This window comes from Polyodon spathula, chromosome 25 (genome assembly GCF_017654505.1).
Source record: "Polyodon spathula isolate WHYD16114869_AA chromosome 25, ASM1765450v1, whole genome shotgun sequence".
Classification (NCBI taxonomy): domain Eukaryota; kingdom Metazoa; phylum Chordata; class Actinopteri; order Acipenseriformes; family Polyodontidae; genus Polyodon; species Polyodon spathula.
The window spans coordinates 1012036-1027182 of NC_054558.1; the positions used below are offsets into that span (position 1 = coordinate 1012036).

The window sequence follows — 15147 nt, forward strand, 5'->3', positions numbered from 1 at the left end:
ATAGACGGTACCAGAAAATAAACAAGCGCCATTAATGCATTTTGAAGTTAGTATTAGGTTCTCACAAACACATAATACAATGTAAACAAAAAAATTAAACACATTTTTAAAAAAATATATATTTTCAAGACTACAGGATTCATGCTAATTTGATGCAGTGATGTGTAATCAAGGATTGATTTTAGATATCGGCTTGATTTTATATATCAGGACCATGCAGACACCTTTTTTAAGGAGCCCATCCTTTATTTTTTTCTCGGAGTGATAACTTATGTATAACCTCCTGCTGCTGCAGGATTAGCAGCACGAGCAGGCCAGTTTGGCAGAAGTTGGCACAGAAGCTTATGCAGATCAAGTGGACCATCAACAAAGCTTTCAGTTATTGGAGCGCTCAGAACGAGAGCAAAGGAGCGTAATAAACACAGTAACGCATAGGTGCACCATAGGGACCCTGTGTGTTCAAATTGCAGCGTGCTGGCGCGTCTTACCTGCGCTTCTAGGTGTCGGCTGGACGAGCAGAAGCGTCTTGTCTTTATTATTAGTAGCGGCAACAGAGGTTCTTGAAGAAGTAAATAATTCTTTTTTTATAAGGTTTTATACTCTTTGTAGACAAAGGGCTCTTTGGGGCTTATCTCGGTGCACGTCGTGTTCATTAACACAGCGTTCTTGGTTGTGTTCATTTCACGCTATCTGTACCAAGCCCCCTGCCTCCCCAAGCATTCTCAGATAAGCAGCTCTAGGAGCACTTCTAGGAGGGTCAATCAAGATTTTCAGCTACTTTCTTACTTAGAGCAGCGCTGCCAACGCTCCTCCTTTCATCGGGACTTCAAGCTGTCTCTTGCATGTTTAAATCAGGATATCTAGATTGAATACAGACAGAGCCCCAAAACCAGATAGGATTGCTTCATGGTATCTAAAGCCGAGGGAACACGGAGCCGTTTTGTGGCTTGGAACTTGGTTTCAGGACACGAGGTTTCAGGACACTGCGGGGCACACCAGGGGAGACTTGGGGTTTGACACAGCAACCTGGCACTAGGTCTCCTGGAATCAGGTTTCAAGCTACCTTTCCTGATAAAGTGTCTTGTGCTGAATCTCACCAGTCTGGCTGCAGCCAGGAACTTCATTCTCTGTTGTCTCTGAAATATATATCCTGCGACACCAGTTCAACAGAATAACTGAGAGAGGTTCGAAACCGTTCATTGTGAAACATCAAGAGTGCGTGTGGGGTTGTATACGGAAGCACCTGTCAACCGGGGAGCCCAAACCCTCAGTTAAAAAACTCTACTCTCTTGCCCATTTTGACTGAAACTGACTTGGGACACGCCATGTTTATGAACTGCCGTGTAGGTTGGGCTTTTAATAACTGGTTTGAATGGAGAAGGGTTTCTTACTGGGGGTGAAAATAATACGCAACAGTAGCGTCTTTAAACGTCAATGAGGGATAGGATCTTGAACGCTTGTGCTGTGTCCCCTTCACTGGAGTAAGTCACAATGCCGTCATCAAGTGATCAATGGCATGTCCATTTTAAAATATACACCCTTTATAACCCGTTTTCGTGAAACCGCTAAAGATGCAAAGAACTGAGGGAGTTTGAATAGGGTTTGGAGAACCTAAACCACAACTATTGTTATTATTATTATTATTATTATTTTGTTGTGCTGTGTGATGCTCACAAAGAAAACACCAAATGCAGCTAGCTGAGGTAGTGAATTAATTTCAACGTCCAGCATTTAAAACATGCTTTCATGAATCCTGAAGCGACCCCTGCACTGAGAGAAACACGCTCGATCATAAGCACGTCCTATCTGAAACACGCTAGCCGAGTTAGTTTGAAATGAACGCGTAAACGCGTGGCGGGCAGGACGCTGCACGGTTAGGCGTGTGAAACGCTGTGGAGCTCAGTACTGAGGGATGGTGCAGCCTACACGATCCGTTTCCACCTCTTCAGGTAAACTCGAGTCAATATTCATAACCCAGATCTCTCTGTGTGAGTGTGTCACTCACACACCCACATACAGAGATCCGGTCCCTTTCGTTTTTGTTTCCCGGAAGGATCCTGAAGACAATACTGTATGCCTATGTAAAGTAATTAGCGATCTCGTCTCCTGTGCCACTTTTCGCTTTACGAGTTTAATGTTTGGGGTTATTTGGGTGAAGGAAGGTTTTCACTGGACGCTTACCTGCCATCAATATAATAATCGGCAGGTTGGGAAAAACTTTTTCAAGATTTTGGGGGAAACTTTTTTTTTGTTTTTCAGGTGCAGTAAAGAATCATGAGTGAAGGCGCCTCGCCTCCACCTTTGATCAAGGTAAGTCAAACGCAATTCAAACCAGGAAACTACATATTTACAAAAAGAAAACGAAAAACGTGCTTTACCTTTACACATTATAAAAAAACCACCTAGATTTCTCTGTCTCCTTTTCACGTTAGTGAAGATAATTCACATATTCAGCAGTTTTGAACACGATTTTTTAAAAATATGATAAAAAAACATTAATGGGGTGAGTGCTGACTCTTGTAAAGCGTGTTGTTAGCTCTCTGTGCGTGTTGAGGGGAGCAGGGTGACTCGAGGGGTGCGTGTTGACTCTTGTAAAGCGTGTTGTTAGCTCTCTGTGCGTGTTGAGGGGAGCAGGGTGACTCGAGGGGTGAGTGTTGACTCTTGTAAAGCGTGTTGTTAGCTCTCTGTGCGTGTTGAGGGGAGCAGGGTGACTCGAGGGGTGCGTGTTGACTCTTGTAAAGCGTGTTGTTAGCTCTCTGTGCGTGTTGAGGGGAGCAGGGTGACTCGAGGGGTGCGTGTTGACTCTTGTAAAGCGTGTTGTTAGCTCTCTGTGCGTGTTGAGGGGAGCAGGGTGACTCGAGGGGTGAGTGTTGACTCTTGTAAAGCGTGTTGTTAGCTCTCTGTGCGTGTTGAGGGGAGCAGGGTGACTCGAGGGGTGAGTGTTGACTCTTGTAAAGCGTGTTGTTAGCTCTCTGTGCGTGTTGAGGGGAGCAGGGTGACTCGAGGGGTGCGTGTTGACTCTTGTAAAGCGTGTTGTTAGCTCTCTGTGCGTGTTGAGGGGAGCAGGGTGACTCGAGGGGTGCGTGTTGACTCTTGTAAAGCGTGTTGTTAGCTCTCTGTGCGTGTTGAGGGGAGCAGGGTGACTCGAGGGGTGAGTGTTGACTCTTGTAAAGCGTGTTGTTAGCTCTCTGTGCGTGTTGAGGGGAGCAGGGTGACTCGAGGGGTGAGTGTTGACTCTTGTAAAGCGTGTTGTTAGCTCTCTGTGCGTGTTGAGGGGAGCAGGGTGACTCGAGGGGTGAGTGTTGACTCTTGTAAAGCGTGTTGTTAGCTCTCTGTGCGTGTTGAGGGGAGCAGGGTGACTCGAGGGGTGAGTGTTGACTCTTGTAAAGCGTGTTGTTAGCTCTCTGTGCGTGTTGAGGGGAGCAGGGTGACTCGAGGGGTGAGTGTTGACTCTTGTAAAGCGTGTTGTTAGCTCTCTGTGCGTGTTGAGGGGAGCAGGGTGACTCGAGGGGTGCGTGTTGACTCTTGTAAAGCGTGTTGTTAGCTCTCTGTGCGTGTTGAGGGGAGCAGGGTGACTCGAGGGGTGAGTGTTGACTCTTGTAAAGCGTGTTGTTAGCTCTCTGTGCGTGTTGAGGGGAGCAGGGTGACTCGAGGGGTGAGTGTTGACTCTTGTAAAGCGTGTTGTTAGCTCTCTGTGCGTGTTGAGGGGAGCAGGGTGACTCGAGGGGTGAGTGTTGACTCTTGTAAAGCGTGTTGTTAGCTCTCTGTGCGTGTTGAGGGGAGCAGGGTGACTCGAGGGGTGAGTGTTGACTCTTGTAAAGCGTGTTGTTAGCTCTCTGTGCGTGTTGAGGGGAGCAGGGTGACTCGAGGGGTGAGTGTTGACTCTTGTAAAGCGTGTTGTTAGCTCTCTGTGCGTGTTGAGGGGAGCAGGGTGACTCGAGGGGTGAGTGTTGACTCTTGTAAAGCGTGTTGTTAGCTCTCTGTGCGTGTTGAGGGGAGCAGGGTGACTCGAGGGGTGAGTGTTGACTCTTGTAAAGCGTGTTGTTAGCTCTCTGTGCGTGTTGAGGGGAGCAGGGTGACTCGAGGGGTGCGTGTTGACTCTTGTAAAGCGTGTTGTTAGCTCTCTGTGCGTGTTGAGGGGAGCAGGGTGACTCGAGGGGTGAGTGTTGACTCTTGTAAAGCGTGTTGTTAGCTCTCTGTGCGTGTTGAGGGGAGCAGGGTGACTCGAGGGGTGAGTGTTGACTCTTGTAAAGCGTGTTGTTAGCTCTCTGTGCGTGTTGAGGGGAGCAGGGTGACTCGAGGGGTGAGTGTTGACTCTTGTAAAGCGTGTTGTTAGCTCTCTGTGCGTGTTGAGGGGAGCAGGGTGACTCGAGGGGTGAGTGTTGACTCTTGTAAAGCGTGTTGTTAGCTCTCTGTGCGTGTTGAGGGGAGCAGGGTGACTCGAGGGGTGAGTGTTGACTCTTGTAAAGCGTGTTGTTAGCTCTCTGTGCGTGTTGAGGGGAGCAGGGTGACTCGAGGGGTGAGTGTTGACTCTTGTAAAGCGTGTTGTTAGCTCTCTGTGCGTGTTGAGGGGAGCAGGGTGACTCGAGGGGTGCGTGTTGACTCTTGTAAAGCGTGTTGTTAGCTCTCTGTGCGTGTTGAGGGGAGCAGGGTGACTCGAGGGGTGCGTGTTGACTCTTGTAAAGCGTGTTGTTAGCTCTCTGTGCGTGTTGAGGGGAGCAAGGTGACTCGAGGGGTGAGTGTTGGCTCTTGTAAAGCGTGTTGTTAGCTCTCTGTGCGTGTTGAGGGGAGCAGGGTGACTCGAGGGGTGAGTGTTGACTCTTGTAAAGCGTGTTGTTAGCTCTCTGTGCGTGTTGAGGGGAGCAGGGTGACTCGAGGGGTGAGTGTTGACTCTTGTAAAGCGTGTTGTTAGCTCTCTGTGCGTGTTGAGGGGAGCAGGGTGACTCGAGGGGTGAGTGTTGACTCTTGTAAAGCGTGTTGTTAGCTCTCTGTGCGTGTTGAGGGGAGCAGGGTGACTCGAGGGGTGAGTGTTGACTCTTGTAAAGCGTGTTGTTAGCTCTCTGTGCGTGTTGAGGGGAGCAGGGTGACTCGAGGGGTGCGTGTTGACTCTTGTAAAGCGTGTTGTTAGCTCTCTGTGGGTGTTGAGGGGAGCAAGGTGACTCGAGGGGTGAGTGTTGGCTCTTGTAAAGCGTGTTGTTAGCTCTCTGTGGGTGTTGAGGGGAGCAGGGTGACTCGAGGGGTGAGTGTTGACTCTTGTAAAGCGTGTTGTTAGCTCTCTGTGCGTGTTGAGGGGAGCAGGGTGACTCGAGGGGTGAGTGTTGACTCTTGTAAAGCGTGTTGTTAGCTCTCTGTGCGTGTTGAGGGGAGCAGGGTGACTCGAGGGGTGAGTGTTGACTCTTGTAAAGCGTGTTGTTAGCTCTCTGTGCGTGTTGAGGGGAGCAGGGTGACTCGAGGGGTGAGTGTTGACTCTTGTAAAGCGTGTTGTTAGCTCTCTGTGCGTGTTGAGGGGAGCAGGGTGACTCGAGGGGTGAGTGTTGACTCTTGTAAAGCGTGTTGTTAGCTCTCTGTGCGTGTTGAGGGGAGCAGGGTGACTCGAGGGGTGAGTGTTGACTCTTGTAAAGCGTGTTGTTAGCTCTCTGTGCGTGTTGAGGGGAGCAGGGTGACTCGAGGGGTGATGTTGATCTTGAAAGATTGTTAGCTGCATCGATGAGTGTTGACTCTTGTAAAGCGTGTTGTTAGCTCTCTGTGCGTGTTGAGGGGAGCAGGGTGACTCGAGGGGTGAGTGTTGACTCTTGTAAAGCGTGTTGTTAGCTCTCTGTGCGTGTTGAGGGGAGCAGGGTGACTCGAGGGGTGAGTGTTGACTCTTGTAAAGCGTGTTGTTAGCTCTCTGTGCGTGTTGAGGGGAGCAGGGTGACTCGAGGGGTGAGTGTTGACTCTTGTAAAGCGTGTTGTTAGCTCTCTGTGGGTGTTGAGGGGAGCAGGGTGACTCGAGGGGTGAGTGTTGACTCTTGTAAAGCGTGTTGTTAGCTCTCTGTGCGTGTTGAGGGGAGCAGGGTGACTCGAGGGGTGAGTGTTGACTCTTGTAAAGCGTGTTGTTAGCTCTCTGTGCAGTTGAGGGGAGCAGGGTGACTCGAGGGGTGCGTGTTGACTCTTGTAAAGCGTGTTGTTAGCTCTCTGTGCATGTTGAGGGGAGCAGGGTGACTCGAGGGGTGAGTGTTGACTCTTGTAAAGCGTGTTGTTAGCTCTCTGTGCGTGTTGAGGGGAGCAGGGTGACTCGAGGGGTGAGTGTTGACTCTTGTAAAGCGTGTTGTTAGCTCTCTGTGCGTGTTGAGGGGAGCAGGGTGACTCGAGGGGTGAGTGTTGACTCTTGTAAAGCGTGTTGTTAGCTCTCTGTGCGTGTTGAGGGGAGCAGGGTGACTCGAGGGGTGAGTGTTGACTCTTGTAAAGCGTGTTGTTAGCTCTCTGTGCGTGTTGAGGGGAGCAAGGTGACTCGAGGGGTGAGTGTTGACTCTTGTAAAGCGTGTTGTTAGCTCTCTGTGCGTGTTGAGGGGAGCAGGGTGACTCGAGGGGTGAGTGTTGACTCTTGTAAAGCGTGTTGTTAGCTCTCTGTGCGTGTTGAGGGGAGCAGGGTGACTCGAGGGGTGAGTGTTGACTCTTGTAAAGCGTGTTGTTAGCTCTCTGTGCGTGTTGAGGGGAGCAGGGTGACTCGAGGGGTTGTTGACTCTTGTAAAGCGTGTTGTTACTCTCTGTGCAGTTGAGGGGAGCAGGGTGACTCGAGGGGTGAGTGTTGACTCTTGTAAAGCGTGTTGTTAGCTCTCTGTGCGTGTTGAGGGGAGCAGGGTGGTTCGAGGGGTGAGTGTTGACTCTTGTAAAGCGTGTTGTTAGCTCTCTGTGGTGTTGTGCTGTGGTTGACTCGAGGGGTCTGGTTTAAGCGTGGTGTTAGTACACTGCAGTGTTGAGGGTGGCTGTGCTCGTGGTTCTGAGCTCTGGTTTAAGCGTGGTGTGCTCACTGTGCGTGTTGACCTAGTGGCTGTGCTGTGGTTCTGAGCTCTTGTTTAAGCGTGGTGTGTACACTGCAGTGCACCTAGTGGCTGTGCTGTGGTTCTGAGCTCTGGTTTAAGCATGGTGTGTACACTTGCAGTGCTCTCTGTGCGTGTGGCTGTGCTGTGGTTCTGAGCTCTCTGTGTTTGAAGCATGGTGTGTACACTGCAGTGTTGTTAGCTCTCTGTGGGTGTTGAGGGGAGAGTGGCTGTGCTGTGGTTCTGAGCTCTGGTTTAAGCATGGCGTGTGTACACTCTGCAGTTGACTGAGTGGCTGTGCTCTTGTTGACCTTAAAGAAGGAGCTCTCTGTGGAGTTGAGGGGAGCAGGGTGACTCGAGTGAGTGTTGACTCTTGTAGCGTGTTCAGCTCTCTGTGCGAGTGAGTGTTGACTCTTGGCGTGTTGTTAGAGCAGGGTTGTAAACCTGTAGAACTGTTCATTCATGCTTGCAGTGGGGCCGCGGTGAATCAGTTTGGTCTTGTGTTTGATTGTGTCCAGCGTGATGTACCTGTGCTGAATTACACGTACAGAGGGGAATAGCATAAACAAGCGATTGAAGTACTTTTTACCAGAATATTTTCAGTTTCATAATAGCATGGTTTGTTTCACTTTCTTCTTCTTCTTCTTCTTCTTCTTCTTCTTCTTCTTCTTCTTCTTCTTCTTCTTCTTCTTCTTCTTCTTAATAATCTTCTTCTTTTTCTTTTCTTCTTAATAATAATAATAATAAGTGTTTATTTTTGGGTCAGTTCTCTGCAATGTTAAATACATGGATTACACTGTAAAGCAGTGAGTTGATGAACAGAAGGGAGCGAGGGTTAAGTTTTGCTAAGTGAAAGACCTCAGCGCTGCTGTGATATGTGCACGAGGAAGCAGCCACACTTCCCAGTGCACAGGCTTCTGGTTTCAGTGTGACGTTTGCCTTGGAGTTTGTTTAATATCCTTCTTCATACTGTAACTGTTTAATATCTGATATTGAAACAGTGCATCCCTGACAGCAGCAATATTTGGATAGATTGTGCACAACATATAACAAGAAATGCATCACTGATAAGCTGCAACGTTGATGTGTGTTTCTGTGTTAAAAATAGAATTGAGATGTTCTTCTGGATCTTGCAGGTTTATAAGTCATGAGCTCAGACCCGCACGCCTGTATAAAGGTCTAGGAAAGATAACAGCATCCCAGTAAGCCAGTGTTAGTGTCTCACACGTGCAGCGAATGCCGGTTGTACTTGGTGTTCAGTGTCAGACCCTTGCAGTGTGTGTTGAGATGCCTCGGCTGGCTGAAGTCACGAGCATCGCTGTGCAGTCACTCTTCTCTCAGCTTGCTGCAGTAAACTGCAGAGTTCCTTCCCAAGTCATTCTGTACATTTCCAACAAGCTGACTCACATTTTGTGACACACCTCTGGTTTTTAAAAATAAACAAAGCTGACCTTCATAAGCTAAAGAAAAACATTTCCCTTTATCAGCTTATCAGAGTGCAAGTGGCTGTGCTGTGGTTCTGAGCTCTGGTTTAAGCATGGTGTGTACACTGCAGTGCACCAGTGGCTGTGCTGTGGTTCTGAGCTCTGGTTTAAGCATGGTGTGTACACTGCAGTGCACCAGTGGCTGTGCTGTGGTTCTGAGCTCTGGTTTAAGCATGGTGTGTACACTGCAGTGCACCGAGTGGCTGTGCCTGAGCTCTGGTTTAAGCATGGTGTGTAGCACTGCAGTGCACTGAATGGCCATTGAGACAAGCACCATCCCAGCACAGAGCCATTGAGACAAGCACCATCCCAGCACAGAGCCATTGAGACAAGCACCATCCCAGCACAGAGCCATTGAGACAAGCACCATCCCAGCACATAGCCATTGAGACAAGCACCATCCCAGCACAGAGCCATTGAGACAAGCACCATCCCAGCACAGAGCCATTGAGACAAGCACCATCCCAGCACACAGCCTGTTGAGACAAGCACCATCTCTTCAGTGTTTAGTATTGGATTAATTGCATTGATCAGAGTGTTTGTTGCAATAATGATAAGACAAGCTTCTGGGGAGACATCCCCCTGCTCAGAATGTGGATCCCTGAGACATGAGCCCCTGCTTTCAGGGATCACCCCCTCGCTGTGAGGCAAGCACGATCCCAGTCACAGAGCCGTTGAGACAAGCACCATCCCAGGACAGAGCCAAGTTGAGACAAGCACCATGCCAGCTCACCAAGGAGGACTTGAGGCTCCGCTCCCCCCTCAGCACAGGGGAGAAGGACGTGGTGTATTGAGACTAGCACCATCCCAGCACAGAGCCATTGAGACAAGCACCATCCCAGCACAGAGCCATTGAGACAAGCACCATCCCAGCACAGAGCCATTGAGACAAGCACCATCCCAGCACAGAGCCATTGAGACAAGCACCATCCCAGCACAGAGCCATTGAGACAAGCACCATCCCAGCACAGAGCCATTGAGACAAGCACCATCCCAGCACAGAGCCATTGAGACAAGCACCATCCCAGCACAGAGCCATTGAGACAAGCACCATCCCAGCACAGAGCCATTGAGACAAGCACCATCCCAGCACAGAGCCATTGAGACAAGCACCATCCCAGCACAGAGCCATTGAGACAAGCACCATCCCAGCACCCAAGCACCATCCCAGCACAGAGCCATTGAGACAAGCACCATCCCAGCACAGAACCATTGAGACAAGCACCATCCCAGCACAGAGCCGTTGAGACAAGCACCATCCCAGCACAGGGCCATTAGACAAGCACCATCCTGAGCACAGGGCCTTAGACACACCATGCCAGCACAGGGGGCCTTAGACACACCATGCCAGCACAGGGCCATTGAGACAAGCACCATGCCAGCACAGGGGGCCTTGAGACAAGCACCATGCCAGCACAGGGGGCCACAGGGGCTGAGACAAGGGGCCTTATTCACAGCACATTCACAATGCTGAGCACAGGGGGCCTTATTCAGACAAGCACAGGGGGCCTTATTCACAGCACAGAGCCATTGAGACAAGCACCATGCTGAGCACAGGGGGCCTTATTCACAGCACAGAGCACAGGGGGCCTTATTCACAATGCTGAGCACAGGGGGCCTTATTCACACTGAGCACAGGGGGCCTTATTCACATGCTGCACAGGCCATTGAGCCTTATTCACCATGCTGAGCACAGGGGGCCTTATTCACAATGCACCAGCACAGGGGGACCCTTATTCACAATGCTGAGCACAGGGGGCCTTATTCACAGCACTGAGCACAGGGGGCCTTATTCACAATGCTGAGCACAGGGGGCCTTATTCACAATGCTGAGCACAGGGGGCCTTATTCACCATGCTGAGCACAGGGGGCCTTATTCACAATGCTGGGCACAGGGGCAGCACTTACAGCCTGCACAATGCTGAGCACAGGGGGCCTTATTCACAATGCTGAGCACAGGGGGCCTTATTCACAATGCTGAGCACAGGGGGCCTTATTCACAATGCTGAGCACAGGGGGCCTTATTCACAATGCTGAGCACAGGGGGCCTTATTCACAATGCTGAGCACAGGGGGCCTTATTCACAATGCTGAGCACAGGGGGCCTTATTCACAATGCTGAGCACAGGGGGCCTTATTCACAATGCAGAGCACAGGGGGCCTTATTCACGATGCTGAGCACAGGGGGCCTTATTCACAATGCTGAGCACAGGGGGCCTTATTCACAATGCTGAGCACAGGGGGCCTTATTCACAATGCTGAGCACAGGGGGCCTTATTCACAATGCTGAGCACAGGGGGCCTTATTCACAATGCTGAGCACAGGGGGCCTTATTCACAATGCTGAGCACAGGGGGCCTTATTCACAATGCTGAGCACAGGGGGCCTTATTCACAATGCTGAGCACAGGGGGCCTTATTCACAATGCTGAGCACAGGGGGCCTTATTCACAATGCTGAGCACAGGGGGCCTTATTCACAATGCTGAGCACTTTCCTATATCTCAATGTTATCACCTTGCTGCTCAAACACAGCCTTTTAGGAGTCTTTTCAGAAGTCTTTATGTTATTTGAATAGTTCATATTTTGGATATGTGTCTGGATCAAGGTTAAATTTAGTATTAGCCTGCAGAGCTGTTAATTGATTGTGGGCTGAATAATGTTGAACCCGTTTCTGAGGTGGTCAGTTTTGCTTGTATTTAGCGCTGATATGTTTTCCTCGTCTTGTGCTTGAAAGCTGTCATTGTTCAATGAGAACAGAGAAGTGGGATTCCCCTTTGTGTTGCTAAGAGCTCTTTTCCTGACACTTGCCAAAAGCACCCTGTCTTGCAGCAGACAGCTTCCTGGTACAGCGCTTACCAGCTTCCTGAAACCAGGGGAACAACAAGGGGCTGTGCTGTGTGTGCTGTGCAGGAGCAGAGACACACCTACCAGCACTGATCCCTGCTAATCAGAGGAACAACAAGGGGCTGTGCTGTGTGTGCTGTGCAGGAGCAGAGACACACCTACCAGCACTGATCCCTGCTAATCAGAGGAACAACAAGGGGCTGTGCTGTGTGTGCTGTGCAGGAGCAGAGACACACCTACCAGCACTGTTCACTGCTAGTAAGACATTCCTATTTTGCTAGACACACACACCCAGATACACACCCACACACACACACACACACACACACACACACACACACACACACACACACCACACACACACACACACACACACACGCACACACCCTGCGCCTGTGCTGTGCTCGGAGGTGATTTCCAGGCTCTGCTGCTTCAGGAAGTTGGCAGTGAGAGTGCTAAGCAGGTCTGTCCACTAACGGGCGGGCAGGCTGTGTGCCAGCAGGTGTGGCAGTGCCAGGACAGGTATTTCCGAGAGCTGGTGCTGGGATGAGCTTTATTATCTTTGTGCTGTCTTCTTGTTTTTTGCTCAGTGTCAGTGGGGGTGGAATTTCGACCCCTGTTCTGCTGCTCTGTTTGATTGGTTGAACAGACTCGATGATGTAATATGACCTTAGGATCTCTGTGCCCAGTCCATTGTGTTTGCATTGCTGGTAACTCTGTGGCGTGCCAATCCTGTTTGGATTTCTTCAGGGTGGCACACTGGGATTATAATGGGATCTCAAAGGGATTTTTCACACCACGTTGACAGTGAGACCGGTCTTTTTTCCCCACTGGGCTGTAATGTAATAAAACACGACTGTTTTAAATAAGATTGAATAGCACAGCTGTCGGCCCCCTTTCTGTGTTTTAAAACTTGTTTCATGCTTTCTTTTTAATAACTACATTTCATTTAACTGGCAGATTTCATTTAAGGAACGTTTGCACCAGAATTAAAAAAGGCAAAGTTGCAACCCCATCCCATTGTTCTCTCTGTCTCTCACTCTGTCACTCCTCCAGGTTCCCAGGGTGCAGTACCCTCTAGCCTCTCCTACGGGAAAATGTCCAGCAGCCCAGCTGGCTCTCATACCAGCTCCATGGCTTTGGCCATGATGCGAAGGTCCACCTCCAGCACTGACCACAACCTGGACCCCCGGGACCGGACCTCGGCTCTGCTCGCCTTTACCGGACTCTCAGGTGGGTCCTGCAAGCTTGAGTCTCGAACAGCTGAGACTGTGACTCTTGGTGTGGCCATTCCTTTGCCCATGTTCTTGATGGTGTCGGTGTGTTTGGTCATGTGTTGGCGGGTTGGGCTTTAGAAAAGCATTGAGCCTGGAAGCTCTTTCGGTCTGCTAACTCTGTTGTGTTCTAGACATGCCACGGATGGGCTCGCAGCCAGTGTCAGAGGCTCAGCTGTGTGCACCCACAGGCAGGTACCACCCCCTCGTTATCACCTGCACCACTCAGACCCACCAAGCCACGCCCACAGCGACACACTGCAGGGAGGAGCCTCTCAACCTCTCCCACCGTGGGGACGCACTCCCCGCCCTCCAGCCCGCGCAAGCCAATGGCAAGATCGCAGGTGAGTCCAATTCTCACAGCCTTCCATTGAAGTAAAAGCTGAGCCCGCTAGACATTCTTCCAGCTTTGCTTGCTCAATCGTACGCTGTCAGTTTGCAGCTCACCTGGTTTGTAAACACATTCCCCTGCTTAGCCATGGGTCTTTTAATGCCTACCATGCGTATGTGTTACCTTGCATGCCTTTGCTTCGCCATGCTTCCACTGTGCTTTTACAATGCTTTGCAACAGTTTGCTGTGCTTCTCTCCAGGGTGTATCACGCTAGACTTCAGCTCATTTTCATGTTATTGAAGACAAAGGCAGTGAAATGAAGAATATAGTGAAGGAGAGATCGATGCAGTCCTGCCAGTCCTGTTCTGTGAGGCAGAGGAACAGTGGCTGTAGTTTTGGACAGGGGCAGGGGGGCCCTGCTGTGACCGGCGCTCTGTCTTGTCCTCAGACTGTCGTCTGCTGTGGGACTACGTGTACCAGCTCCTGGCAGACAGCCGCTATGAACCTTTCATCCGCTGGGAGGACCGCGAGACCAAGGTGTTCCGCGTGGTGGACCCCAACGGGCTGGCCCGACTCTGGGGGAACCACAAGGTGAGAGCCAGCGTGCACTGGGGCCACTGCTGGACCAGGAGCGTGACTGCTTGAGATGCATGATGTTCTCAAACGCTGTCATTTTACACTGGTCTTCTGGATGCACTGAACATGGTTGGGCTGCGATGCCATATAACAAGCATGGTCTGGCATGGATGAACATCATGTCTGTGAGGCTTCCTGTGTGGTCAACCTCATCCTCTTCACTTACTAATGAATCTAACCATCACTAATGCTAGGTGACTTAGTAGAAAATTCAGGGACCATGCTGCTGTACCGATGGCAGCCCTGTCCCGTTACAGCTTGTGCCTCCATGCCCACGCCCATGGCATTCTCATTGCAGGTAGCTTGCAGGCAGTGATTGTGTTGCATTGTCTTACAGAACAGGGCTAACATGACTTATGAGAAGATGTCCCGTGCGCTTCGGCATTACTACAAATTCAACATCATCAAGAAGGAGCCCGGACAGAAGCTGCTGTTCAGGTAAAGCACCCAGGGCAATGGGACGGGGGTCTGTGTGTGCCTCATGTTGCTTTATCACTGACAATCTGGTATCAAGTGTGATTCTAATCCATGGTTCTCATTTTCAGCAGGGAGCTGGCTAAGAGAAGCTTCTCAGTTATTAATATTACTATAATATTTGAGGTCAGGCACACAAGCATGTTTGGCATTTCTTGGGCAGCGTTTCATCTTGATGTGTTTTTCGATCCTGTAGAGGCAGTGTTGCAGGGGTCTTCCCCAGGGTTTTTTTCTGAAACAGAAAATGATAAAGTGCATTTCCCCCAGACCCTTGACGCTCAGCTCTGCGAACCTGGGCAGTGTGTGCGCTGGTCCGGCTGTGTCAAGGGCCCCAGTGGAAACCCTGCCTGTGCTTGTGTGTTCCTCCAGGTTTCTGAAGACCCCCAGCGAGATCCTGCAGCACCGCGCTGAGCGTCTGGATCAGGACTCACCGGATTACAGGGAGGAGGTGCTGGAGCTCTCCCCCTGAGCCCGTCCCAGGACGCACTGCTGACCCCCAACAACCAATACCCCTCAACCCCCCAACCCCCAAACCCCAACCCCATGCTCCATTTGGAGCTGAACTAGCCTGCTGAGGAGAGAGTATGGGAGCAGTGTTTGGTGATTGTTTTGCACTGTATTGACTTTTAAATGGGCGGTTTTAAACAAGGGCAGGTAAAGTAATTTGAAACCTGGGAAATGAAATTGTGACCTCAAGGAAACCGACGAATTGCGATTGTTATATTAGGTAGAACACTGCCCCTTGTGGACACTGTGGTACTGCACCTGAGACTGCAGCGAGACCTCAGAGTCACGCAGAGTGTAAGAGTGGACCACTGGAAAACCTCTTGCTACCTCCCTCAGGGAAGAGGTTAAGCACACTACTTTTGTCACTGTAGCTGTCATGTATGTAGCTTCAGGTGTTTTTTTAAATGTCTTTCCTTTGCTTCAATATAATGCAACAGAGTTTAAAGATGATTTTTTTTGTTTGTTTTATTGTTATATTATTGTGATGATTGTTTCAGGAAATGCACGGAGTGTTTATTTGTAAATATTTTGGTTTTCAACCGGAGCCTGCCAGTTGTAATAAAGTGTGTTTCAGTACG

The 15147-nt window shown here is 50.1% G+C and overlaps 1 protein-coding gene across 1 annotated transcript; it reads left to right on the forward strand.

Moving 5' to 3' along the window:
- Positions 1–11924: 11924 nt before the first annotated feature.
- Positions 11925–15145, forward strand: LOC121299472 (transcription factor ETV7-like). Its single transcript, XM_041227182.1, has 5 exons — positions 11925–12579; positions 12755–12964; positions 13401–13543; positions 13926–14026; positions 14432–15145. Exons 1-5 carry the CDS (start codon positions 12444–12446, stop codon positions 14529–14531), a joined length of 690 nt encoding a protein of 229 aa, XP_041083116.1. The 5' UTR covers positions 11925–12443; the 3' UTR covers positions 14532–15145.
- Positions 15146–15147: the final 2 nt, after the last annotated feature.